Source organism: Sorghum bicolor, chromosome 4 (assembly GCF_000003195.3).
Source record: "Sorghum bicolor cultivar BTx623 chromosome 4, Sorghum_bicolor_NCBIv3, whole genome shotgun sequence".
In the NCBI taxonomy this organism is placed as follows: domain Eukaryota; kingdom Viridiplantae; phylum Streptophyta; class Magnoliopsida; order Poales; family Poaceae; genus Sorghum; species Sorghum bicolor.
In genome coordinates, this window is record NC_012873.2 from 4,122,152 (window position 1) to 4,148,454 (window position 26,303).

At 39.8% G+C, this 26,303-nt stretch overlaps 1 protein-coding gene across 3 annotated transcripts; it reads right to left on the reverse strand.

Moving 5' to 3' along the window:
- Positions 363 to 25,912, reverse strand: LOC8076103 (BEACH domain-containing protein B). Of its 3 annotated transcripts, XM_021459303.1 has the most exons (40): positions 25,509 to 25,908; positions 24,794 to 24,857; positions 24,102 to 24,306; positions 23,308 to 23,481; positions 22,789 to 23,106; positions 20,983 to 21,202; positions 19,722 to 19,775; positions 18,679 to 19,119; positions 17,882 to 18,179; positions 17,322 to 17,768; positions 17,079 to 17,237; positions 16,803 to 16,952; positions 15,787 to 15,942; positions 15,611 to 15,652; positions 15,172 to 15,516; positions 14,848 to 15,021; positions 12,909 to 13,069; positions 12,141 to 12,456; positions 11,650 to 12,055; positions 11,245 to 11,566; positions 10,858 to 11,046; positions 10,237 to 10,501; positions 9,958 to 10,146; positions 9,667 to 9,888; positions 9,406 to 9,582; positions 9,221 to 9,318; positions 7,312 to 7,767; positions 7,022 to 7,232; positions 6,563 to 6,784; positions 5,998 to 6,468; positions 5,606 to 5,908; positions 5,053 to 5,505; positions 4,925 to 4,971; positions 4,725 to 4,818; positions 4,316 to 4,522; positions 3,502 to 3,627; positions 3,031 to 3,399; positions 2,717 to 2,948; positions 1,427 to 2,178; positions 363 to 870 (listed from the first exon to the last, which is right to left on the reverse strand). In XM_021459303.1, exons 1-39 carry the CDS (start codon positions 25,667 to 25,669, stop codon positions 1,481 to 1,483), a joined length of 9,642 nt encoding a protein of 3,213 aa, XP_021314978.1. In that variant the 5' UTR covers positions 25,670 to 25,908; the 3' UTR covers positions 363 to 870; positions 1,427 to 1,480. The 3 variants fall into 3 exon arrangements, with proteins under 3 accessions (XP_021314978.1, XP_021314979.1, XP_021314980.1); XM_021459304.1 differs by lacking the exon at positions 4,725 to 4,818 and having other exon boundaries at positions 25,509 to 25,912; XM_021459305.1 differs by lacking the exons at positions 17,322 to 17,768; positions 17,882 to 18,179; positions 18,679 to 19,119; ... (5 more) ...; positions 24,794 to 24,857; positions 25,509 to 25,908 and having other exon boundaries at positions 17,039 to 17,163.

Consider the following 26,303-nt stretch of genomic DNA (forward strand, 5'->3'; position numbering starts at 1 on the left):
TAAACGGGTAATTGTTTTTTTTTTGGAACGCGGGAGTACTTGGCTATTACACCTTCAGTACAATCCAGACCCACGTGCCAGTGAAAATTAATCAAATTTCAAATTTGGCATGTTAGCCTGACTAGTCATCATGCCTACTCCTTTCGTCCTAAAATAATTGTTGTTTTAGATTTTTTATGTCGGAAATTTAACTTTGTAGAAAATACATATAACATTTATATCTCCAAATAAATTTGTTAAAAAAATAGATTCAAAGATTGGGAAAGTTGCAAAAAAAAAGGTTTGTAACTGTTCTTTCAAAATATTGGCACGCTTGTGAAATTGACCCTACCATGTTTGAACGATAAATCAACATCAAGTTGTGCAGTTATACAACACAATAGTAGCTTTTCAGTGACAAATTCAGACGGTCCATAAGATTTACGATTATATCTTTTCCAAAGCTGCACGCCTCCTATTATAAACCCCATCAGTTCCATTTACAATGTTCAGATTATTAGTTACACGTCAGCGACAACCTATGTACCTAAAAATTCTATCTGGGAAAACTGTGCCTCGCTCTTATCTAGCAAGAATGCCCCCACAAAAAAAGGTTATATTACACCCAAATGCGCCCCCGTTACCAACTAGCTACCACCCTACAAATCTCGAGTATCATATGAAGGTCCTATCCCCTTGCTCCGTCTTGAACATGAAACATAAATCTACTTTAATTTCCATAGTATATGTGTTTTGCAGTTAGAAGATTTATCCTCTTGATTGTGATCGGCACATGCCTTCTTCAGAATGCTAAACTCAATCTGATGCCATATGTACATTTATACATGAGTTATAGAATCTTCTCTTTTACAATTATTGCCGATAGATAACCTGCAGAATTTTATAAAGATTCATCAATATTCCTAGCCAAAAAAAAAAAAGAGTTGAACCAGTCACAGACATCGATGCACACCACAACAAATCTCTTGGTCACAAACATCAATGCATTAGATGGTATGATAGCAATACACATAGCGAAATTGGTAAACATTGCAGAAACCAAACTTGTATGTCATATCTGGTAGTTAAGCATTTCACAAGTCACTGGATTTGAATATAGTCAAAGGTCAGAACAGTGCATTGTTTATATATGATACCTACATTTAGGGAAAATGATGACTCACCTACAGTAATTGTATCTCTCCAATAAAAACTGTACTAGTTTCAACTAGCTAAGCATAGTCTTACTACAAGTACTCATAAGCACAAAAACCAAACATATAGACAACCAAGCATTCAAGTTAATGTCCAGAAAAGATGGATACCTTAGGGTTCTTGAAGAACTAAAAATGCGCGATGAACACTATACAAAATCGGAGAGCTACAAAACAAATGGAGGAAACAAAGCGATCGTAGTAAAAGGTACATAGATGAGAACATGACTCACCTCTATTTGAAACATGCAGCAAGCAGTTCTGGTACTGTTTTCATCTATATACCACTAACCACCAATGGAAGGTTTTGCCTTGTGCCGTTGCATGGCGTTTTTACGAAGCAAAGGGTTTTCTATTGAAAAAACAATCAAGCTACCATCCTTTGTTCCCGCCAAGAAGCACTCCTCAGGAGTTACAACTAAGGAAGTTATTGTTTTCCCAGCTCCCTCATACCTCCAAACAACATCAAGAGAATGCATAGAGCGCAGAACAATTTGTCCATGATCACCAGCACATACCATAAACTGTCCACAGCAACTTAGCTCCATGCAATTGAGACGGCTATTGGATTCCGAAGAAGCAATATGCTTTCCATTTATGGAATACATATGCAAGGAAAGGTCACTATCAGAGTATATCACTAACCTACCATGCTGTGATGTTACCAGTTTTGACAAACCAGCACCTGACGGATGTCGAATGGATCGAACATATGTCCCCTCACGCAGTGTATGGAACATACAAGTCCCGTCCTTTGACCCACTGATAACAATGTCTAATTCTGTGCTGACAAATAAGCATGTGATAATATCATCATGGCCACATAAGATATGGGAAGGGCTTTCGATGATGACATGATCCTTAGTTGATAGGTCATAATTTGCATTTCTAGATCTTTTGTCATTTGATCTCCCTCGGAATGCATACCAGATCATAACAGTTGTGTCATAGCTTCCAGTTGCAATCACACTTCCATCAGACGAAACTGCACAAAATTATGTTGCCAGATATAGTAATATTGACTAAGCAACATTATAATATCTAAGCAATATTGGCTAAGAGGCTATAGTGATTGTAGAGCACTCTAGTGCTAGATGCAAGTATGATTTATTTCACAAGTTTAGAAGTTATGTTCAATATACTTGGTTTCCTAACAGTGAAAAAAGTGAGAAACATTGAATAAGATAAATCAACAGGTTTGCAAGCCATATTTGTAATGTATCCCCATACTACTAAGGATGCAAGTGGGTACCCAATGGTGTTTTTTTGGGGTCAGCTAACTAATTATGGTCAAATGCCATTCTAGTTCATTTCTGCCCTCACTCAAATTACGTGAAGTGCCATTCTAGTTCATTTGAGAAAGTTTTGGGTCGACTCATCAACCCAAAGTAATTAGAAACACTTGCATCCCTACATAATACTCCCATTGAAACATTGCTAACTCTTAGCACAAAATAGTACTATGTTAACAACTGCTTAAATCTGGAGCTTCTAGGACTAGGGGTTTAATGAAGAAATGTTACCTGCCACACAACTAACTACATCTTTATGCTGCCGGATGCTCTGCACAATTTTTCCATCACTTAGAGAAATGATTTGGAAACTATTCTCCCAATTACCGCACAAAATTAAGTAATTGTCACCATGAATTTGAACAGTTGCTAAGCATTGTCTTCCAAACTCAACATTTTCAGCCAAAGAAGTGCCAATTTTCCTCGGAGAAATAACATCAGAACCAATTCCGAAGAAAGGTTCCTGCAAGAAAAGAATAAAAAGTGAAAGGAAGTAAATGAAACAAAACAATGTACCTTAGAGATATTTGTAATTAGAAAGATACCAGTGATCCAGAAAATGTGAAGTTTCCACCAGACTGCAACTGTGTTGTTAGCCAAAGCTTTACGGAGAGGATGAGCCCCTCATTCATCAAAACAATGTTTGAGTCCAACAAACCAATGAATAATACAGATGAAGGGGTGATTGTGGTCGCAACAACAGAAGTCATTGTTATTGATTGTGGTGCAAAATATAGTGGATGCACAATTGGTATAGGAGGACCTCTCCTTGGGTGTTTCTTCCGAAAAATTTGAATTGGTGTCTGTCCAAAATTTGCAATTTGGTCCTCAATAGCGGACTTTTGTAACATATCATCCATGTTCTCCAAATCAACTGCACCCTCATATGTCAAATAATAAAATATGTTTGCTGCCTGCTCCAAATAATAGATACAGATTTAGCAAGGTTAAGTTTGAGCACTGAGAAACCATCGACCCATGGGTGATGAGTTTTTAACAAAATAAGATATACGTACCTCAACTGCAGGCTTGCCACGCTGCTTGTAACCAAATATGAGATCAATCCAATGATGTAAATTAGAGCTTACATATTCACTTTCAAGGGCTTCTCGGCTGATATGAATAAATTCTTCTGGGGAACCCTAAATGTGTCGCACATAAAAAATAAACAATTAGACATGTTTCCTTCAGATGATAGATGGGCTGCTGGCCATGGTAAGTGCAAGGCCAAACTTTTGTATCTTCGATGATAGCATCTTGAATAATTTCCCAATCATGTATTTCTACAACTTTTACAATTATATAATATTGTGATAAAATATTAGCACCCTGGTGGTTATTGAATACCGAGATTGCACCACGTTTAAGTTTAACGTATCCAATGCAAACATTACAAAAATTTATTAAATGGATAAGATAGAAGGCATAAGATGCAATGTTACTATCGATCATTATTTAACATTTTGCTAAAATGAAGGACAGTAACACATGCATAATGCTATCTGATTTGATGCAGAATAAGATTTTCTACATTCATATTCCACCTGAAATATCATGCAAAATCATTGCACGCTAAGAAAAGTTCGTTACTTAAAATTCTTTTTGAAATAGAGTTCTTACAGCTGAATGTGGTGATGTAGCTATATGAAGACCATCACTAAAGAACTATCAGGAACAAAAAAAAAACTGAATAATTTTTGCATTAGCAGAATATGAATAAAGCTATAACACTGTTCAGTACTGGATTGTTCCATGAATTAGAGCTAATTGAATATTATCAGTATTATTCAGCAAAATATTAATACTAACAAAAACAAAATAATGGATTACCTTTGCCCATGGAGGGAGACCAACATCACCTAATGGTTCACCATCCTGCTTTATGCCAAGGTGATAGGAATTTGAATTCTCAAGAAACTCAGGCATGTAAAAGAATTCGGGTATAAGCTCTTTGACGTCACTTGTATTTGATAGGCAGTTCCTGTATGTGCTTTCAATGCTCTGAAATAAACGATCTGCATGGTCAAACTTACCACCCTGTAAGCAACATGTAAAACAACATATTAGTTATTAGTTGGTGTTTTCGGAACTCTGATGATAAAAAACATGCCATCGTAGTAAAAAAAACAAATGTCAAACTTTCAGTTTTATAAGAAAAAAATAAGCTAGCAAAGCTTTAAGAACAACAGCAAAAAGAACACATGAAGACAGGACAGGGAGACATGAATAATGAAAGAACCTGAAGATTGCGGTGCAGAGCAGTAAAAGGTTCAAGCCTTAGAAGGTAATAAAGAACAATTCCCATGCTAGAGTAGTGGGATCCATAGTAAAAACTGCCAGAAAAAAAGGAAAAACAGAAAGAATTGCTTAATGGGTATCTAGGGTAAGATGGTGCACATGAGAAATGTTTGAAGGAATACAACGAAAGAAAGATCAAACCTTGGTATATCCGGATCAACAAAATTAAGATATCTATCTTCAAAAGCCTGCATATTACATATAGTTTATTCAAAATTGTCAGAAAGCGGATTAACCAGAAGTGAGAGCTCCATAAGAATTGATCCTACCTTAAAGCGCTTTGCATCCAAGGCACCTACTGGTTTTGACAGGTCCCTGAATGTAGATGATTTGTTGAAATCAAGCTTTTCTGAAGAGTAGTCAGCCAATATCCAAGGAAATATAGGATATTGAGTTAAATCGTTGTAAGATCGTCCAGCAAGAGTGTTGAGAATCATAAGATACTCAAAGTTGCTCATTTCTCTTCTTCTCCAACTTTCCCTAGCACTCTCAGCCATTTCAAGGGCAACCTTTCTGTCAACAAAGGAAATTAAACTATTCTTGTCTCTGGTTGCTCCTTTGGGGAACAAAGCATCATTCCTCAGGGAAACTAAGAGAGACCCAACACTTTTAGCATCATTTTGGGAGGAAAAATTAAGAAATACTGGTGCATTTGCATCATCAAAGAATATCTCTGTGGCAGTATATTGTAGCAGGTAACGTGTCCAATGAACTGCCTTTATCTGTCAACAAGGACAAAATAGTCAAATACTCAAATTTGTGACTAGCACATACAATCAACACAAGATCGCACAAACTCTGAGATAGAAAAAGCAGACATACCCTAGTTATTTTCCACCTTCTGTGGTGTTTGATTTTACCAGATTGTTTTTTAATTTGAGTGTCACAAGATTCGGCAGCATTGCCTCGTCCTCCATCGAGATTGCCCTTCAGTTTTTCCAAACCTCCCATCTCATTCTTGGAGTCTGAATCTTTTTTATCTTGAAATCTGTCAAAAACAGATGATCCTCCAGTCCCTTCAACTAGAAATTCAAAAGAAAAATGAAGGGCATTTCGTGTGATAGTCAATTGCCCAGCTAATTTTCTTTTGGGGGTTACAAGAACACAGTGAACTGATGATAGCACCTGGGAAATGAGAAAGAAATAAAGAAATTGAGGGAAGAAAGACAAATACCCACCCAGACATTCTGCAACTACACAATGAACCTGCTTACCTCGTTATAATCATTATCACTACTGGTTGATGAACTTTCTTTTCTATTTTGAACAATAGCAGGATAATCTGAGGAATCTGCTGAATCAGTAGTATCACTAACAGGGTGGTTCTCGGGCGGGACATTCTGGGGAGGATCACTCATGTCGCTGCTATCCTCACATGATTCAGAACCTATGTCCCCTGTAATTCCGCGCACTCCTTTCAAAAGTAAGTGCTTCATTTTTTCTGTTATCTTGGCATTAGCAGATGGGTCAACAGTTGGGGCAGCATTCTCGTTACTAGATTTGATGGATGGTGGCTGACAAAGGCACTCATCAAACTTATAGTTCCGCTTGAGCTTCAGTCGGCGCCGCCATTTATCTTCGGTTTTGTCAAGTTTCCAGTATGTCATAATATTATTTGGAAAAGGAGCAGCAGACCATGGCCCCCTCTCATCACTCAGAGCACGGAGAATATGAATCCACTTGTCCTGTATGAAACATAAATCAGTTTATATATGGAATATTAAATTACTAAACATTATATTTGGTAAAACCATAAAAGTGAGGCTAGTCACGACTTACTGCAACAATTTGCTGATCCTCGTCAAATGCTAACTGGAAAGCTGCTTTTCTACTGTCGTCCGCAGCTATAGCAGCAGTCTTGGCAAACTGTATATCATCCTCAAAACTCTGCAGTTGTTCAACGTCTTGAATTGAGTGTTCATCAAGTTTAGAATGGAGTTCCTGGAGCAGCTTCATGCGATCAACCATTGCATCCTTCATGTACTTTATCTCATCAGTAGCCTGTGTAGCAGAAAAGTGATCATGTCAGAACAAGCTTTGTTTAAGAATCAACTGCAAACTGAACAGAAAAAGTAGACTTCAGGGGCCCACTGAAAATTCTCCCTCCAGCTAAAAAAACACAGCACAGCTGAGAGCAAAGCAACAATGCATGCTATTAAATATGTTAGATGCTTCAGAAATTTCTGAGAAACCCAAAATAGTTTCTGCATAGAACTAAATGTGAAGACAGGGACAAACCGCAGCGAGAACCCGGTCCTTCTGTACAAGATTAAGAATGAACCCAGCCTCCTTGTTGCTGTTTGCTTCAGTAGAATCATCTCTGCCTACCATACTAGTTGCAAGCATAGACTTTCCATATATCACAGTTTCAAGAATCAAGTGGGACATAACATGGAAACGCGCACCATCATCAAGTTGCCCATACTGGGATCTTACCCTTAGTAAGGACCTGCAGCAATAAGTTACTAAACTGTCAATTAACCATCATCAAGTGAATGATTATATATAACTAAGAGTATAAATCCTACCAAATCAAAAAATGTAGTCTGTTTTTGCACAGATCATCTTCAGAGATAAGATTAGGGAGCAGTGATATAAATTGCTGAACACACTTGGATGAGTTTTCTAAGCCAGCTTTGCAGAGATACATAATGATGAGGTGGAAGATAATTCTTGGAAATCTCTCCCCTCTTAGCATCATAGCTTTGTCAGCAATTTTGTTAGTCTTTCCACCTAATGCGCTACTGATGCCTCCCGTTACAACTACAGCAGCCATTTCTGCAGCCGGAATATTAAGAGATTCTACCAATCCGCGGGCCCTTTGCCCGATAGATGGGCCAGCTGTATTTGAACCCTTTGGTGTTAATCTGGTTTGTCCTTTGCCATTCAAATAGCACAGAAGCGTCCATATCTTGTCAAAAAAGCTCCACCAATCATCGCTCAACTTTTCTCCATCATTAAATAATGCATTACTCCAAGGAAGACTGCAAAAAATGCAAATTAGAATATTCACTACTGGTATAAATACAAAATGCTCATAAGTACTACTATATATGGCCCACAAACCAAGTCAGTGAAAACAATATAACAATGAGTTAACAGGCCAGCAAGGTAATATCAAACTAATCAAAACAATATAACAATGAGTTAACAGGCCAGCAAGGTAATATCAAACTAATTAAACTAACACAGCTAACCTCAAATAAAAAGAAAATCAGTGGGTTAACTTCAGAAAGTGCAAGAAGTTTGGTGTCATTCATCTACACTGAACTACTCTGAATCCAGTAGGAAGACAATTTTACAGGTATTGCAGCAGAAATCACTATGCTACGTACATGATGCAACCAAGTCGTTTACTGCAATGTTTAATACATGATGCAACCGACCGCAAAAAAAAAGGATTTTGTTTCTCAATGCCACTGCAGAACTTGCTCTAACGAGTCGTTTTACCAAACCAATTCACTCCATGCCATCCCATCAATTTAAAAATTGTAGTGTAAAATGGCCATCATGTGTTCATGCCAAACATTCATAATTTTTATCTGAGAAATTCCATGATCTCCACTTATTGGTTGCCTTCCAACTAACCTTCTACTAATTATACTAAAGATAAATCAAGGCCCCACCACAGCGATATTTCAATATCTTATTCCTGGGAACATGAAGAGGAGCAAAATGGCCTTTCAAACCTCTACTTGATGGTTAAACTGACTCTGAAGGTATGAAAGGGATTCATTATGCAAATTGATGGCATAGCACACGAACAATGCAGTAGCAGATAAGTGGGAGTCATTCAGGGGCACAAACAGGATTTTCTCAAAAAGTAAAAAGCAATAATGTGGACAACTAGTACATGTTTTTGGCACATGAATTCAAGCAATTTGATATTTTAATGCCTTTGTTAGAAGAATTCAAGCATACAGACAATAACTGTTAGAAATATGTTCAAGACTAACTGAGATCGCTGGTCGTTTTTCTTTTCGCCTGTGGGGCGTCTGTAATCTAATTCCTGGGGTGTTGATGTGTGTGCTGTTCCTGTACTCGGGTTTGGGTCCTTATGGACTCGTGTACTCTTTTTTCTACCTTAATGAAATGACGCGCAGCCATCCTGTGTAGTTTGAGAAAAAAAAGTATGTTAATCCATCTTTTGGTCATTTCTTATTTGTTTTTAGGGTGATCCCTCTTTTGTTTCATCTTGCAACCTGCTCTTATCTCCTAAGTGAGGTGGAGAGATTGCTTTGTATGGGAGTCTCACCCTTTTTTTTCTCTCTAATTCATAAAGATCCGAAGCTCTCTTGCATGTTCAAGAAAAAAATACAATCCATATAAAATTTTAGATACTAGTGGTCAAAGTTCAAAAAAGGTTGACTTAGGGAAAACCTAGATGTTTTGATCAGAAGTAGCAATCTGTGTGTGGTTACAGAACCGTTATATTACCTTGTAAGTAGGCCATTGCCCTCAGTATTCATAATTTCTAGAACTGCCGAGTTGATGTCATCAGATGACAATTGTGCAGACATGTCAGGTGAAGGAAACTGCAAAAGAGAAGGGTAGGATGAGTGAATGAGGACCACAGCTGGAAAAAAAAAATCAGTTTGGCACAAAGTATCACTCAGACATACCAAGAGTTTAATTCCAATTTGGTCAACAAAGAGTTCATGACTAAGATTCAAAAGATACAAGATATTATCACGGCATGGCTGAGAATTGAAAACACTTTCTTCAGAAGATGTCTCAAGAAGGCTTCCAATGAGATCTTCAAAAATGTCTCGTAGCAGGGAGGAATTCGGCAACTGACCCTGTTAATTAGGCATTATCAATTAAGCAATCTGAAGTGTCAATAAATTGAAAAAGTTACGAAATTGCAATGACAGAATCTCAACCTGCTCAATTTTCAGTAGAAGGAAATTTGTTGTATCTTCCAGCTGATGCCAGCCACCTTTCACAGAGAATATGCAATAGGAGAGGACCAATGAATACATGTTCCTCACAAGAATCAGCTCATTGGTCTCCAAACCATCAGCCTTGGCTACAGAATTCGATTTGTAGTTCCTAAGTACATCAAGCTTCACAGATGTTTCAAGCCAAGAGCTCCAACCATACTCCTGATAGGATCATTTTTATGAGCAATATAAAACTGATTTCTAATCACTGAAATAGTATTAGAGAAGTACCATAAGGGATTCAACATTCGCAGGGTTTGAATCCAGCAAATCAAGAAGATCACTTAAAATCTTTGTACGTGCTGAAGCATCTTGACAAGATTGAATATATTTAAAAATGCAAACCAGAATCTGAGGGACAAAGAAAGGAGCCAAGCTCCTATCTTTTAAAGCATCAGATTGTAAACGTTTCTGTAAAACCTAGACAGAAAATATAAGCATTAGTTGCTTAGTCAGAGATAAGAGGATAAATATCATAGTATTACACTTAATATGAAATTTGATGATTACCTGCTTAGGACTGGCTCCACCAAGAAGAACATCAAAAAGACTAGCACATAAATGATCTGAAAGTGGAAATTTGAAAAGTCTATCAGATATTGAGAAGAAAAACAGTTGAGATGCTGCGGTTGTCCCTTTCCTTGTATCTTCAGCAATGGATCTAGGTCGTCCTACAGGGAGGCCAAAAATTTTTGGTCCTCTTTTCTCAGATGGAACTCCAACCAAAAGCTTTCCAAGAAGCTGAAGACCCAATAGGCGGATTGGCTCAAATTCCCTGGCAAACAAATGATGTAAATATTCGCATCTTCATATATAAACTGAAAAGTACGATACAGAAAGAAAACAGACATAAAAAAAACTGCATTTGCATCTATTGCCATGAATGGTGTGACATGAAGTAAAGGAAAAATATTGTTGACCAGTTGGAGACTGTTCAGTTTTATTTTATATATATATATAAAAAAAGAAGTCCAGGAGAGCTGCAATTTAATAAATCCTAATGAGTAATGACGATAGCAAAAGCTCCCTGTCAACATGAGAATTAATGTAGATTAATTTCACATTATACAGTGCGAAAGCTTTGCTTGTTTTTATCTAATAGTAATCTGTAAGTAAATCAAAGAAAATTACCTCTTAAGAAGATTTATGAAAATGTAACAACCACCAAGTGAATTTACTTGCTCCAAGAAAGATGGTAGAAGTGAGTTGTGTGAAAGGGCACGGATAATCATATGAAGTATATCCTCAATACATGCAACGTCTTGACTTCTTTCAAGAAAGGAAACAAGAGCTCTGATATCATGTTGAGAAACCTTTAGCCTGAAACAGATAATTACATCACCAATTAAGTCCAAAATAATATGAATGAAAATATTAGCATATGCAAATCAAGGAAAAAAGATTCAGAATTTTTGACAAACAGGGCAACAACGAAAATGAAAAGGACAGAAATTTGGGACTGCTTATGGAGAGAAAACACATAAGATAATCTTTGACGAACAGTTGCAAGTAATTTACTTTAAGCTCATTTCTGCCAGACTCAACAGGAGAAGTCGGATCTTGCGAATTTCTTCCATGCTGGGTCTCTCCCCAGACACCTTTTTGCTTACCAGCAAAGGCTTAGAAGACCTTGGATCTGGCTTTTCTGAGTAGAACTGTCTTACAACATCAATGATCCTAGGGAGTGCACATAATACTGGTAAAAATCTCCCATCAGCTTCAAAATATTGTATCAGAAACAAATAAAGTTCTCTCTGTACTTGATAGGTTGCATATGCCCAGATATGTGGATTCAAGTAAAACTGTGAAAGAGCATCTCTCAATAGAATCTCTGACATGCCTGAAAAAACAGATAAGCTACTGATATAACCTCTTCCAAACAAGTAGGAAGATGAGAGAGGGAGAGGGAGAGAGAAAGCTCACTAGAGGTCTTCAAAACAGTAAACATGTATTTCGATGCTGAAAGAGTCTTGGAATTTAGCAGCTGCGATGAAACAGATTGGAACAGGAACCCTAAAATAGAGAATCCAGAAAGAAGATGCATCTGTTGCTGATTTGCTATATTTTCGTCTAGAACAGATGCAACAAGCTCAATAACTTGACCAGCCAATTGATCTCTGGCGGCAGACTCTCCATTCTGAACCACAGCATCATCAAAGTGGATCAAAAGAGGGAAAAATACAGATACGCCACCAACACAATAGATTATTTCTTGCAGCAGGCGCCGGGAGCATAACTTTGTTCCACCCATGGTGGTTGCCTCAAACTTACTCTTGTCAAGACCATCCAGTGCAGATGATACATTAAACAAAGTCCGATTGTTACTAGCCTGGAAAAGGATAAGTATTCAATTATATAATTCCAGCATTGTCTTGAAAAAAGATAGAATATCATGCTTGTAGGCTGGCTCAAACCTGTGCATTTAAGCCAAAAATCATTTTCGATGAAATGCCATCCTTTGCATCAAGTATCCCCTTGTACCGTGAGTCATAGTCATCATTTGTAAGCAAATTCTGATCACCAAGGAAAGAGTACATGTAACTTGGTCCTAGGTTATAAATGCCCCTTATTTGGTCAGGGGAGAGCGCATCGGAAAATGCGTAAACAGGGCCCATTTGACCAGTAAAAGCAAAAGTGCTCTCAAAACCAAGAGAAGAAGGTTCTTCACCGATGGGCATCAATTCTGTACCAACACTACAGCGAGTCATTATTTCATTTACTTTTGCATACCTGCAAGTAGCAAGAGAAAGATAAGATACTATTGAAAAATAGATGTCATAAAAGCCAAATGAGTATATAAGATAGGCAACAGGTAATTTTTATGCAATTAAGCCTGCACTTTTTAGTCTTTTCGTTGAATGTTTGAGCAACTTAGCAGTAATACCATTCTTGTACGACCATGCAAGACCTAATAGAGATTACAATCTTGACACTGCTAGTGGCAGAATACTATCTCAAATGTGGTGTTTTGAGCAAATTACTGTTATTAGTCCAAGTTGTTAATGTCTAATCTTCCTCCAAGAGATACCAAACACCCCCATGTACTAAGAAACACAACAGCTATTGTGATTAGTGAATAAGAAAGTATTTGAAGGTTATTGTAAGTACTTAGATCTGATGATTGAATAAAATTGACTCACAAAATGAAAATCATGCAGCAAAGAAGTGAGGATTTGACATACCTGCACTTTTCACTTGATACTAGATCGCCGTCTACATAGCATCTCAGTTGACTCCCTCCAGAGAAGGTTCTCCCAATTGTATGAGTAACACAAAGGAATTTCCACTGCTTTGTAGGGAGGCTTAGAGATAACGAAACACACTGATGCTTTGGACTGACAGACTGCAAAGCATGTGGAGGTAATTTGACATATGTTAATGTTGGAGTATATGAGTGAGTATTGGCCCATGAGGCTAGGCCCATGAGGCCCATGTATGCCATATTATATTGCTACCCACTTAGGGTTAGCTAAGTAATGAGAATCAGAAGATAACATGGTATCAAGAGCCTAGGGTTTCTTCCCTGCCTAACCCAGCCGCCGCCACCACTGGCTGGCGCGCTGCCACCGCAGCCATGGCCGGCCGGCCTCCTCCTCCCTCCCATTTCAACTCTTTCCCTTCCCTCCCCACCTCAACTTGGGCGCAAATCGCGCGTACTCCGCAGCCCAGACCCGCCGTCGCCACCTCAAGCTCTACCGGCGCTGCTGCCGCCCTGGCTGCCGGCGCCGCTGCCGTTCTGGACGCGCGCGCGAGACCGGCGGGCGCTGCCGAGGTTGCGGCACGTGCACGATCGGGTCGCGGGTGCGGACGCGGATGCGCCGGCGGCTGTACTCGGTGCGGGAGCAGAGGACGTCCTGGGCGCACCCGATTCCGCCGCTGCCGCCACCTACGCCAGGGGTGCTACCGCCGCCGTCGCGGCTGGCCTCGGCATGCCTCTGGACGCGGCTGCCTTGCCAGGGGCGCTGGCCGCGGGCGCGAGGGCTCTGCCCAGGGGGCCGGCCCCAGGTCTGGCCGCATGCACGGGTGCGGCTGCTCAGGCTCCCGGCTGCGGCCCCCTTCCCCGCCCCGCCTCCGCCGCCCGCGTCTCATCGTCCTGACTCCGCCCTCGTCGCCGCTCTCGTCACTGCTCGTGCTGCGGCTGCGGAGGGCCGAGCCCGCGTGCGTGAGGCCGCCCTCGCTTGGGAGCACGAGCGAGATGCGGCCGATGCCCTGGCCCGCCAGATCGCCAAAGCGGAGCAGTTCCTCAGCCTCCCTGCCTCGCTCGACGTCGGGGCCACGTCCTCGGGATCGGCCGGTCCCAGCGTGACTCACATAGCGGTCACTTGGCACGATCCGGCCGATCCACTCGTGGCGCAGCTCCACTACCAGGCCGGGGGTGTCCAGAACATCCGCCTCCTCGTCCCGGTGGTGTCCAGAACCTACCTACGCCCGCTGGCGGGACCTGGTCCTCACCCTCCGCCGCTACGCCCTCGACGACCACGTCCTCCTCGACACCGCGGGCGCGGTCCCGACCCCCTCGTGGCTGCGCCTCAACAGCATCGTTCTCTCCTGGATTCTGGGGACGAACTCCCTAGACCTCCACAACCTCATCCGCAACACTCCGAGCGCTCGCGGAGCCTGGCTGGCGCTCGAGGGCCAACTCCTAGGCAACGCAGAAGCCCAGGCTCCGCGGCTCAACGCGAGCTTCCGTACCTTCGTCCAGGGCGACCTCTCCGTCAGCCTAGATAACTATGGCAACCATGGTAAAGAAAGGTCCTTGTGAGCTGAAAATCTGAAGCTCATATTGGTAACACAGCTAAATAACTAGGATTACTCAATAGGCAGCATAGCATCTAACAGAAGCACTAACATAGTCATGTTTGTGTCAGAAATTTATTAATCTCAGGTGCAACCAGCATACATTTTTACAGGACTGTCATGAGAATATAAGCGAGGCATTGTGTTTAATTTCACTGAATTTCATTGCCACTTGCCAGCTGGCTATCAAATTAATCCTCTAGCTGCTTGCATCAAAATTTGTTTCACTTACCAAGGAACTTTTTATATGAGGATAAGTTTAGTTGATGAAAGAAAAGGAGCACTGGCAAAATGTAATAAAAAGTGAACGTAAGCAGGAGTTACCTCATAGATTAGAGTATTTTTCCCAAGCATAGCTAAACATCCTTTTCCATTTTCAGTGAAGAAAGAGAAAAGGCCCATCAGACCCTTCTCAGGGAAACTTTCCACCCTTAGCCAGCAACAGAAAGATAAACCTTTATTGTAAGGCCATTGAACTGGTGACTTAATTTCAATGCCCTGTTAGGGATAAAGTATCAGGATTCAGGAATCATACAAAGGAAAGCAAAATAAGACACAAGGATATGATGAAAAAATGATCCTTCTAAAATTAGCAGAAAGAAAATACTACCAAAACGGCTTATAGTACATTAAGATCAACATACTCACAGAGTCATGACCACTAAACTCAAAGAAAGCCTCAGGTCCCTTTTCCTTGAGCATGTGACTAACACTTGTCAAAAGCAATGAACTGTGCTTCTGCTTTGCAATAATCTCCTCGTCACGAAGGAGGGCAAAAAATTTTCGAATATCCTTTCCACAAATACTGTGTCCACCAATTATCTGAATTATTTCTGCGATTTTTATTACAATATCATCCTCTTCCTCAACTTTAAACCAATCAAGAAGAAAACTAAGCAACCCTGCTCTGAAACAAGAAGTTCTATTTGTAATGGACCCCTTGAGCAACTGTTGCAAGACCATAAGCCCATAATGCTGGAGTGAAGTGCTGCTCTGCCAATTGAAAATCACTAATGTTACATGTACACATAAAAGTATCAACACAGTGCATGCGCGGACGCAAACACAGAGGGAGGGGCAGACAGACCTTTTGCAGAACATTTAGTAATAGCATAATCACATCTTCATTCTGATGAAAAGGATAGCAGAATCAGGTAACAAATATCAGGTAGCAGAATGTAATAGAAGGGAGTACAATTTAGTGAAGCAAATCAAGTATATATACAAGGATGCCGTTGCTTCCAAAAACATGGCATTCCTCACCTTTATTGTAGTTTTTTCATTTATGTCAAATGTCCCATCAACCAGCATGTCAAGTAGGGCATCCAGGAGTTTAGGACTAGGAATCCACTTACAAAAGTCCAATAGCAAGCTTTGCAGTGTTTGATAACCTGCGCCGACCAGCAATCTGAAGGCAGCCTGGATAAGGCAAACCAGAATTTTAAAATCACATCAAGCAAATAACAGCACGAGTAAAGAGCTGGAGAGACCAATATTTAGATTAACTACCCCCTTGTAAAAAAATCCAGCTCAGGGGGGTGCTCGCTTGTATGTTGTGCTGGCCTGTTCGCTTCTACTACTTACCGCTGCGGCTGTAAATAAACACCTGCACAGCAGTGTTCCTTGTGCTGCTGCAGCAGCAGCCACAGCTACAGCTACAGCAGTGTTCCTTGGTTGTCAAGGAGTGAACACTGACCCAGTTCAGTTTCAGCCATCCTTCCTATGTACGCATCTGCCCACTGGGAATAGGAGCTGCGAACTGTGTCGCAAGGAGGAAAGAAGAGAAGCATCACAGAGGCCAACAAATGCATGGATGGCAGCGCAGTGAGGTGGCCCATGGGTTTAATTAGTTTCCAACCCTTTTTGATCCAATCCATGCATCAGTTTGTTTCATGATTTTGGTTGGATGGAACAGGTGGGTTGGGTGGGCTGTGTGCACACCCATAAGACCATAACTAGACCTATCCAATAGTCCAATTTCCACCTAGTGTTGTGCCGTGTGTAGGCCTATGAACTTTACCAAGTGTCCGTGCCAGCTTAAGTACCAAGTGAATAGCACCAATGTGCGAACGGTGCTGGTGCAGTGGTGCAGCACCTAATGCTGCTGGTATGCAACACTGAAGGGATTAAATTGCCAATGGTAACCCAAGGAGGGCATCCAAAAACAAGATACAGATGCTTATCCAGGAACAACCAAAATGGTAGCAGCAGCCTTCAAAGCACTTGCTTAGTACAGTTTATGTAACACGTGCATGAACTATAGCCAAATATTTTGTTACCTTTAACTCATTATTTTCAGCAAGTAAAGCAGTCAGTGTCTGAAGGACATTAAGGACCAATTGCTCCCCAACAGCTTCATCAAAAGTTCCATTCAGCAAAGAGACTATATGCAAGAAGCACTCACCATTGCGAAACAGATTTTGATAATACTGCCAAAAGTATAATAGTGAAAAAAAAAACTGTTAGGGACAATGTAAATTATGATGAGAAGAGAAATACCAAAATATGTAAGTACCATGTGCAAATCCATCTTTACAAGCGAACAAAAAACATACCACACGATCTATCATTATGACCTCTCTCATATTGACTAATAGATCAATCGACAGTTCTGCAAACCCCTTTTCCTTTTCTTTTGCGCGAGCGAAAGTCTCGAGATATTTGGAGCATAGTTGCATCTTTGCTGCGTGGTCTTTTGCTGATGACGAAGGTAACTGATTGTAAGAAAGAAAGGATAGGTTTAAGACCCAGACATTAGTATAAAGAACAATATAGGAAAGAGGGTGAATACCACTTACCCTAAATAAGGCAAGTACTTGCTCCAATATGTGTTTCCTGAGGTATTCTTCTTGGAACAAATCAAATAAACACTCGATGCAATTAGCATTGTGTAAAATTGCTATCCTTCCGATGTCAGATATTGTGGCATATTCCTTGAAAAGGTTGAAAGCCAGTTTCACAAATGTACAAGTGTTCTTAATTCTCTCATCTGAATAAGTCATCTGAGCATTTCTGGATTGGAGACCATTTTGATTTAAGTCATCTTGGGACAGCTTCCTTATTTCTTGTGCTTGAAGGCATGCAACCTTCAGGACTCTAGTGAGCACATCGATTGACTTGAAAGAAGCTAGAGTTTGTTCGGTTGCAAGTTGTAGGATCACATGAAAGCTCTTAACAATAGCACCGGCCAATCCAGGATCATAGGTACAATGTTCAAGTGCACCTACCAATGCTAAGCATTCTGGCTACAAATAAAACAAGTCAATTTTAGAGAGAAGGTGCAAACAAAAAGAATGGCACTGGTCAAATTATCATAGTAGGAGTAATATCTTAGCTAAAGCTGGGAAAATTGGGATACCAAGTTATTTGAGTTTTCATTGAGTGTTGCAGCAAACTCCAAGAAGGAAATAGCTTCTGCTTGAAGAACGTTGACATCAGTTTCACTGAAGCTTCTGGAATCGATTGATTTGGGAGCATCAATAAGTTGATCATTCTGTTGAATGTAGTCCAAAGATGATCCAAAGTAGAAAAATTTCTCTGAAAATATCAGATCCCATAGACCCTCCTCTCGAAATGATTTAAGTAGAGCTGGTGCTGAAATGAGAACCTTCCTAAACGTGCAAAGCATGTAATGCTGCATGGTATTTGCTAAAATCCTGGAGCATTAGTCAACAAAAAGAAAATATAAGCGAAAGAAATTTAGTAACAAAATGGTCCCATTAAAATACTACATGTTCAGCTTGCGTTGCAAAGACCTAAAAAGAATATTTCATATAGAGACTGATGTTACCTTGTCCCAAAAAAAAGAACATGATAGCCAGAACAGTGAACAAGTAGGAAACGTGAAAAGGATTAGAAAGCAGATAATAAAAAACCAGAAACTATTTGAAAGATAGCTCAAATGGTGGAAATTATCTAGAAGAATACTAAATTGACACTCGTTGAGCATTCGAACATTTTCCTTGATTTGATGTTTGACCAATGCATATAAGCTTGGAAAATATCTTATATTAAACCCAATAAACACCATCTTGATAGATTAGACATAATGAGTGTAAAGAACGATAGCTTATCAATAAAGCAAGTTGTTAGGGTACGTTAGAGATGCATCAAGTCAACAAAGTGACATATCAAGCAAAAGGAGAAAGAATTGACCTTATATGGTTAGGCAATTCAGTTTCACTAGCACAAGCTTTGATGCACGGGAAAACTGTTGAAAGAACCTTTATAATCCACCTTGCACATTGTTCCCAGTATGCCAATGAGATGGAGAGTGAAATTTGGGTAACATCGGTTGGAGCAGGGCAGTATTTGATCTCCTTGGGAGGAAGAAGAAATGAACAAAGTGCTGTGCTTAATTTTACAGAATACTCATTCCATTCTGATGTATCAAGAATATCTACAGGATTTGAGAAAGATTCCAATGTTGGTGAAGGGCCAGTGCTTTCTTTATCAGCTTTCAGGCTGGCCTGAGCATTAAGAAATTTTTGCTGATGAAACTCCTGAAGCATAAATGCAGGCCAACAGATGCTGTTTGCAAATTTATGTATCCGCCCGTTTTCACACAAGAATTGCAGATTATTGACATTACCAAAGCTGAATCAACAGTCAAGGACACAAGAAAGACAAATCATGAAACAGTATACACATATCAGACAGGATGGTATTGGCAAATATTTAATTGTTATGTGGCCAACTAATCATATTTAATTGAAAGTTACACGATCATATAGTCATGAACACTTACTAATCACTATTGTAGAAAGATATAAAATTCATCATCAATCAAACCTTTCATTATATAGTTTCTATATGAAACAAAAAGTGCATATGAGCGTTCATTCAGCAGCATTATAGACTATTATATTAAAGTGTAAACCAGACAAGACAGAAGATTAATCAGAAGGATGCTGCCTAATAGTAGTAACACAGATGATTAACCGTCATGTAGTGTAATATTTCAAGGCGCTACCTCACACGTGACTGTTTACCTACTTGTCGATGACTAATCAGCCAATGCAACCAACTTTTTTACAAGAGAAAAACTCTCTAACCCATGATCCAATGAAGCTCTTTTGTCATGCAGGATGTCAGAGTAGATCATCTATCATAGCTCCAAAATGCCAGAATAAAAAAATAACAAACTACTATAACCAACTGCACTCATTTCAGCACTTAAAAATGATAGAAAAGGATACACTGCTTCCCTCAGAATTTCCAAAGATAGTATCTGGAGCTGGAGAATGCCACTCCTGCAAGCAAAACGATGCTATATATGATCAAAGATCAAAACAGATAGGATCTGGTATATTTAGCTGGTTATGACAGAATCTTTTTACAGTGCTCTCCTATTGAACACCTGCAACAGTTAGCTTGCCAGACACTGTCATCAACTCATCATTATCATTGTCAAGTTATAGTCATTCAATCAAAGAAGAAATGGAGGTGTTTTACTCTAAGATACTCCCTTCAATAAAAACAAGTAATAATATGGAATGTGTGGTCAATACTCAATAGTGCTGTTTTTCTTATTGATATTCAGATTGGATATGTGAAATGATATCTGCATATTTTCCCAAATAAGTACTCCCTCCATTCCAAATTATAAGATGCTTTGGCTTTTCTAGATACATAGATTTTGCTATGCACTTAGATATACACTATGTCTAGATCATGGGCGGAGCTACATGTACCAGTGGGTGCAGCCGCACCCATGGAAAAAATAAAAAACAGTGATAAATGTCAAATTCTCACCATATTTTCACCCATAAATTATGAAGTCTTGCACCCACAAGGTAAGTGCACCCCCCTTGAATTTGTTCTAGCTCCGCCACTGGTCTAGATACATAAAGCAATGTATCTAGAAAAGCCAAAACATCTTATAACTTGGAATGGAGGGACTGCTAAGTATATACACATGGTAAACTAAGTTAGTGGTCAAAGTGCATTTTGGCAATCTCGTAGATTACAAAATGTCATCCTGTCCTCAGTCCTGATTGATGAAGTAGCAGTCAATGACAGCAGTAGCTGTTCTAGAGGCGCGATGGAATGTGTAATTATGTATCAATCATAGAGAATTAATCATGATGTCTGGCAGAACAGCAAAATGAATGAAAATGGAAGAATGAAACTGTAACCAGAACAATGTGAATGCAGTGAACAAAGGGACAGAACTAAAATACCTCCTAGGGCACTGTTTAGAAAGGGGAATTTGGGATCCAAACCCTTAAGCTTTAGGACAAACTAAACTAGATCATAAAAGTTCCTAAAACCTTTCTCCTAAGGAGGCAATCTTCCACCAACTTGAGGGATGACATTATAATCCTTGAGATAGATACATTCATTTAGAGAAGTATATCTTATTTAGTTTTTTTCTTCAGATGTAATTACAGCTCTCTGTTCCAAACTTCAGGACCTACTACATCAAAGGTCTGGTTTTGCCACTAATGAAACACATACCTTTCATTGGGAACAAAAGACTGTTTCGAGACTGAAATTTTGCTTGACGGCAGTCCCAGTCCATCTAATAGAACCTCCAGTCCCCCTATACTTCTGAAATGATTTTGTGCACGAGTATTTTCAGATATAGTTGATCTCAGAGAGTACAAAGTTATAAAGTGGAGTGACAAGTCAGTCCACTGCTCTTTCAAATTCAATCTTCGAATAACCCTTAGGAGTTCTGCAAGAAGAAAAAACAGATGTGTAAGATAATGATGATGTAAAAATGTGGTTAAATGATATAACAAGAGGACAATTCATTGGAACAATTTCCTTGAATGCTCTGCCAACTGAAGCATATAGAAAAAACATGCTATACCTTAGTATGGAAAACTACTCTGAATCTATTTACTACAACATTTAATTAAGAGGTTTTTATTCTGAACTACGCAGGGAGCTGTGTGTCGTTTCATTAAGAATTAAGAAGTTCGATAAGACATACTCACACGTTTATTAGCGGTTTCACAGATATATTGTGTTTGTTATCAGAAACAGTATTGCTTTTATTACATATACCAACGTCTTCAATACAACTTAGATATCTATAAATGCATAAGATTAAATAAACAAAGAGAAGACCCAGTGCTGCTGGTGATGGCAATGTACATCTTACTCTCTCCTCATTTTACTCTATCTGACCTAAAAAAATATATGATGCAAAAATAGAGGGAAATACCTCTGAACAAACAAATCTACTCCTGACAAGTTTTATTAACAAACCAACTTTTAGTAGCTAGGCAAATGTAAAAGGAACACAAATGATGGAGTACAGGTTTTGAGCCGATTGGGAAATGAAACAGAGGTGATTCAGATTCACCCTCCTGCGCAGAAAATAAATATATTGTAGAAAGGGTCCTAGTTTTTTCAGATTAGTCATCGACATTCAGGGTTGGCACTCAAGTGGCTCATTAAGACTATTTGATCCCAGTTTATATTCAAGAGTCTTGGCACCATGCATCCCGTGTAGTACTTTCTATGACGCTCTTAGCTTCATAGTGGAACTACATGTAATCATCATCTTTCCTATGATATTTCATTCCTAAAACTCCTGTTTCTTTTTATAGGGCATACTGAATTTGGAGAAGTTAAACTTCACCGAATTTGACTAACGGTTAATCAAATTGTATGCATGGGTACCATACAAAAATTGCATCAACATGATTCTTATGGTCAGGAATAGTTAGAGGCGCCGTAACAACGGCTAATTAGGTGGTCCCAGGGATCAATCAGGAAGGCGTAATTCAGGCAAACAAGAATTTAGGAGAGGATTATGCTTGTAAATCCTTAATAATAAGTGGTGATCAAGGAATAAACAAGCAATTACAGCCAATTCCCATTGTCATCTCCATTCTCTGTTTCCTCATCTCCCTGCTGCTTACCTTGACACCAACCACCACAGGTAGGAAACCAGCGGCAGAACGGCCTGCGACCTCCCACAGCTACCCCATCAGGTTACTCCCCCACAGATGTGAGTACGTGACAATGATATTGCAACATGACAAACGAGATTGTTTTTTTAGCAGTTGATAATACATTATTATTGAAGAAATTTGTAGTCAAAGTACACCTTTAATGACCTACAAATCCTAATACACCTAATAAAAGAACCGGAGGGAGTATGTTTCTAGAAATTATGTAATGCACTTGAAGCTATCACCAGACAACTGAGCAAACTAGACTCATACCATGCTTTAAGAGTTACTCAACAATAACGAGTAAGTGTTACAATGATAGTATCATATACCAACACTGAGAAGATAACTTTACCTACTAACCAATTGACACCACCAGCTTCCATAACTGAAACAATGGCCTTTTTCTGCCAATTTCTATCAGAAACCATGTTTTTGGAAGTATTTGGAGCAACTGTGGCCAAATAGTTGCTTGACAGGGTATGCCTGGAGCTGTTTAGTATAAACTGTGAAATCCTTGTTGTACTTGGTTCCAGATCCATGAAGTTTGAAATTATTGTAACAATGTACACAAGAACCTTTTGCATCGTTCTCATGTTCTCTACAGTTTTATTTGACAGTTCTTCATCTGCGGCAAGCAAGCTGGTCAAGGTCTTCAGCTTTACAACTGCGGCTGAATATACGAGAGAGAAATCAATTAGGACAGTATCCACAGCAAAAAGTAAACATATATCAGTTACCATAGTCTTCTGCTACAAAGTGAAATTGTTATCAAAGAAAGAAAATAAAAAGGAAATGAAATGAATCTAGAAGTATTAGGAAATGAAATAAATCTAGAAGTAGTAATACTTATAGCCATGTAAAGAGAGTGTACCTTTCAAAAGAGCAGTGACCTTCTGCACGCCTCCATAATAACTAAATACTTTACAGTTATGCACTGAGCGCGTAAGAATTGTCAAGCACTCCAAAATTGTCAAACCTTCTGTGTTTAATCCCAGGTCACCCAATAACTCTGAAATGTTAGCGGAGGATTCTGGACAGCTGCTGCCTAACAATGCAGGAAAAACAAGATCCAAATTTATCATTTTAGTTGCCAAGCCTAATAAACCACTGAATAATAAACAATTGTCACATATTACAATCGTGTATTGCGAACAGATTCATCATCATCAACAACAACAACAACCAAAAAAAAAGTCCTGAGTTTGATAAGTTTATTTACTGGCATGTTAGTGCCTTTAGAAATTTAGACTACATCAACAGCCAGGATGGTAATTAGACATACAAAAACCAAGGTTCCAGAAAATTACAGGGCTGTGCTATATTCGGCAAAAACAAGCCAGAATTTATCTGATTTACAGAGCCCTTCATATAAGTTCTGCGAGCTTGAGGGAATTCACAAACATCACCAAAAGCACACATCTAATTTCTAAATGTATGAGTATATAACACTGATGTAGTTACTGGATAAAATTGCTGCCTAAATTAATGATATCTAAAGTTTGGGGGGAAATGTTATGCGCCTTTCTTAGAACAATATGAAAAGAGATCCTGACAGACTTATGAATGGCAGCTTGAAAAGGTACAGCTGTAGTGTCAAGTACAGACCTCAAAAGTTGTATGATATGATATAAGAAATGTTGCTTTTTGTTCGATACATCCACTTACTTTCAGTGATAGATGAAGTTATTTGAGAAATCTCTTGAATGAGAATAAGGATGACCTCAGAAGGATGACCAGTAAAGCATCCTAAAACTGTATCATCTGATAATGATTCATGATCGACTGATTGCTCAATATGGCCTGGCTCCCAATCTTTAAATGCTTTTATAAAATGCATGACAAATGTTTGCAGGTACTTCTTCTTTTCAGCCTATATGAAATTGTTAACAATGAAATGAGAAAACATGAGCTCACTTTCAAAAGAAGTACTTCCCATAAAAATGCCACAGAAGCTTAGTAACTGCAAGTGTATCTATGTTTATGCTAAAAGTGAAAAATGCTTATAGTTCCATCCTTAAACTAAGCTATATGGTCTAAAATACAAATTAATACCATTCATGGTCTTGGGTTCTTTTTCCTCCTGTCCTCATACAGGATACCAAGCGAGGAAGCTAGTCAAATTACTCACTCAACCAAGTTATGTTATGGGAATTGTTGAAAGATAGGACAGAATACATTGACTGATTGTCATAATAAGTGTTACACTTAAATCAGGACATGTCTTCTGAAAGTTTTAATGCTACTAGGATGCATGCGATGCAATAAGTACTACTGGTTAGTCAAACGATTCTTCGATTACATCTGATATAATCCAAGGAAAGGTCTGCGAAGGCGAACCAACATTGTCAGCCAGGTACCTTGTCAATGCCACTCTCATACTTCTGCCAAAGTGCATTAAGGACTCCTTCCTCACCACTGTCACTGGAATCACAAAATACATGATTAAGAGAGAAGGGACATAAGCATATTAGATTGCGTCATAACAATACAAGGAGCACTGAAAGTGCAGTTCACCATGATGCAACCTTAGGGGGGGAAACATGGACACAAAATGTATCGACAGAACTTAGTTATTTGTATCTAATCTAAAATCTCCATAATAGAAGCTTGTAATTGGTGTGCATAGGCATAGCCAGCCAGAGTAACTCAATCGGCCATAGGATCGCCTGATTCAGCACCCTCCATAACATGCTAGAAAGGATATTTTTACCCTTCATCATCCATTTAACTGTCATGCACACTGGCATAGTAAAGTGTGACAAGTTAACTAGACAACACAACAACATTGTCTCACTACATTATCTAGCTACAGCTTAACCAGTTAACGTTCAACGTATTCATCGACCATTGCAGCTATCCATCAGCACGAGTTAACATCACGATGCTTCACCAATCACCAACGTCAGCTAAAAGGTGGTGCCAAGCACAGAAGCGAAGTACAAAATGCAACAGCAAGCTCGAAGTCTCGAACTCACTGGTTCACGCGCTAACAAATGGCGGCCCGCAACACCAGGGTTTGAAACAAGCAAGCAAGTCGCATTGCTCACGGCAAACGAGGCACGCGTGGGTTACCTGAAGCGGACCCTTGGGGACGGCGGGGCGGCGACCCTGTCCGGGGAGGGGGACCCGACGCCTCCTCGGTCTCCGCCTCCGCCGCCCCCGCCGGCGCCGGCCCCCGGCGAGGCGGGCGCCGACTTGCGGAGGAGATCGGCGACGCCCTTGACGATGTTCATCGCCCCCGATCCGGCGCTAGCAGCAGCGGCGGCGGCAGTGGCAACAGCGCATCACCGCCGCGGCGAAGACGACGGCGACGGCGACGGCGACGCGACAGCCCGCAGGATTCGGTTCGAATCCAATCCAGCCCAGCCCGATCCCCAGGTAGTGACAGAAGTGGAGACGGCGAGATCGCGTGAGGGGAATTGCAACAGGATAAAATGTTCCGGTCGGTTTTCTTCTTCCAGCGAGCGAGGTTTTTTTTTTTAATTAACAGTCAGATCGAGGAGTGCGAGGGGAGAGGAGGGATCTGGAGAGAAGTTTAGGGAGAAAATTGCAAAATAACTATACTGTTTATAGGGGCTTTTGTGACAAAATCCCGTTACGATGGGCTGGGCCGGCAGACTTCTTTTCCTCTTTGCTCTTTGGTGCTGAAAACCTCCCAATAATTTCTTTGTCGGAATGAGAGTTGACCCGGCCGTTGCGGGCGGGTGTCACTGATCAACTGTGGTGCTCTTTGGTTTGTCTTCTAAATTTTAACCGGCTAAAATTATTTTAGTTACTTTTATATAAATAATTAATAAAACTAAACTATTTTAGTTTTTTTAATATAGTTAAAATTTTAACTACTAAAATAATTAAAATTTAGCTAGT

Bases quoted from the DNA above. Each gene is read 5' to 3' on its own strand.
- LOC8076103 (XM_021459303.1), bottom strand. From the start codon at position 25,669: ATGAACATCGTCAAGGGCGTCGCCGATCTCCTCCGCAAGTCGGCGCCC. The intron at 10,147-10,236 runs GTAATCATCAAA...TTTTCTGTCTAG, and splicing joins GTGGAGCCAGTCCTAAGCAG to GTTTTACAGAAACGTTTACA. The intron at 6,785-7,021 runs GTTTGTCCCTGT...TCTGCTACACAG, and splicing joins AGGACCGGGTTCTCGCTGCG to GCTACTGATGAGATAAAGTA.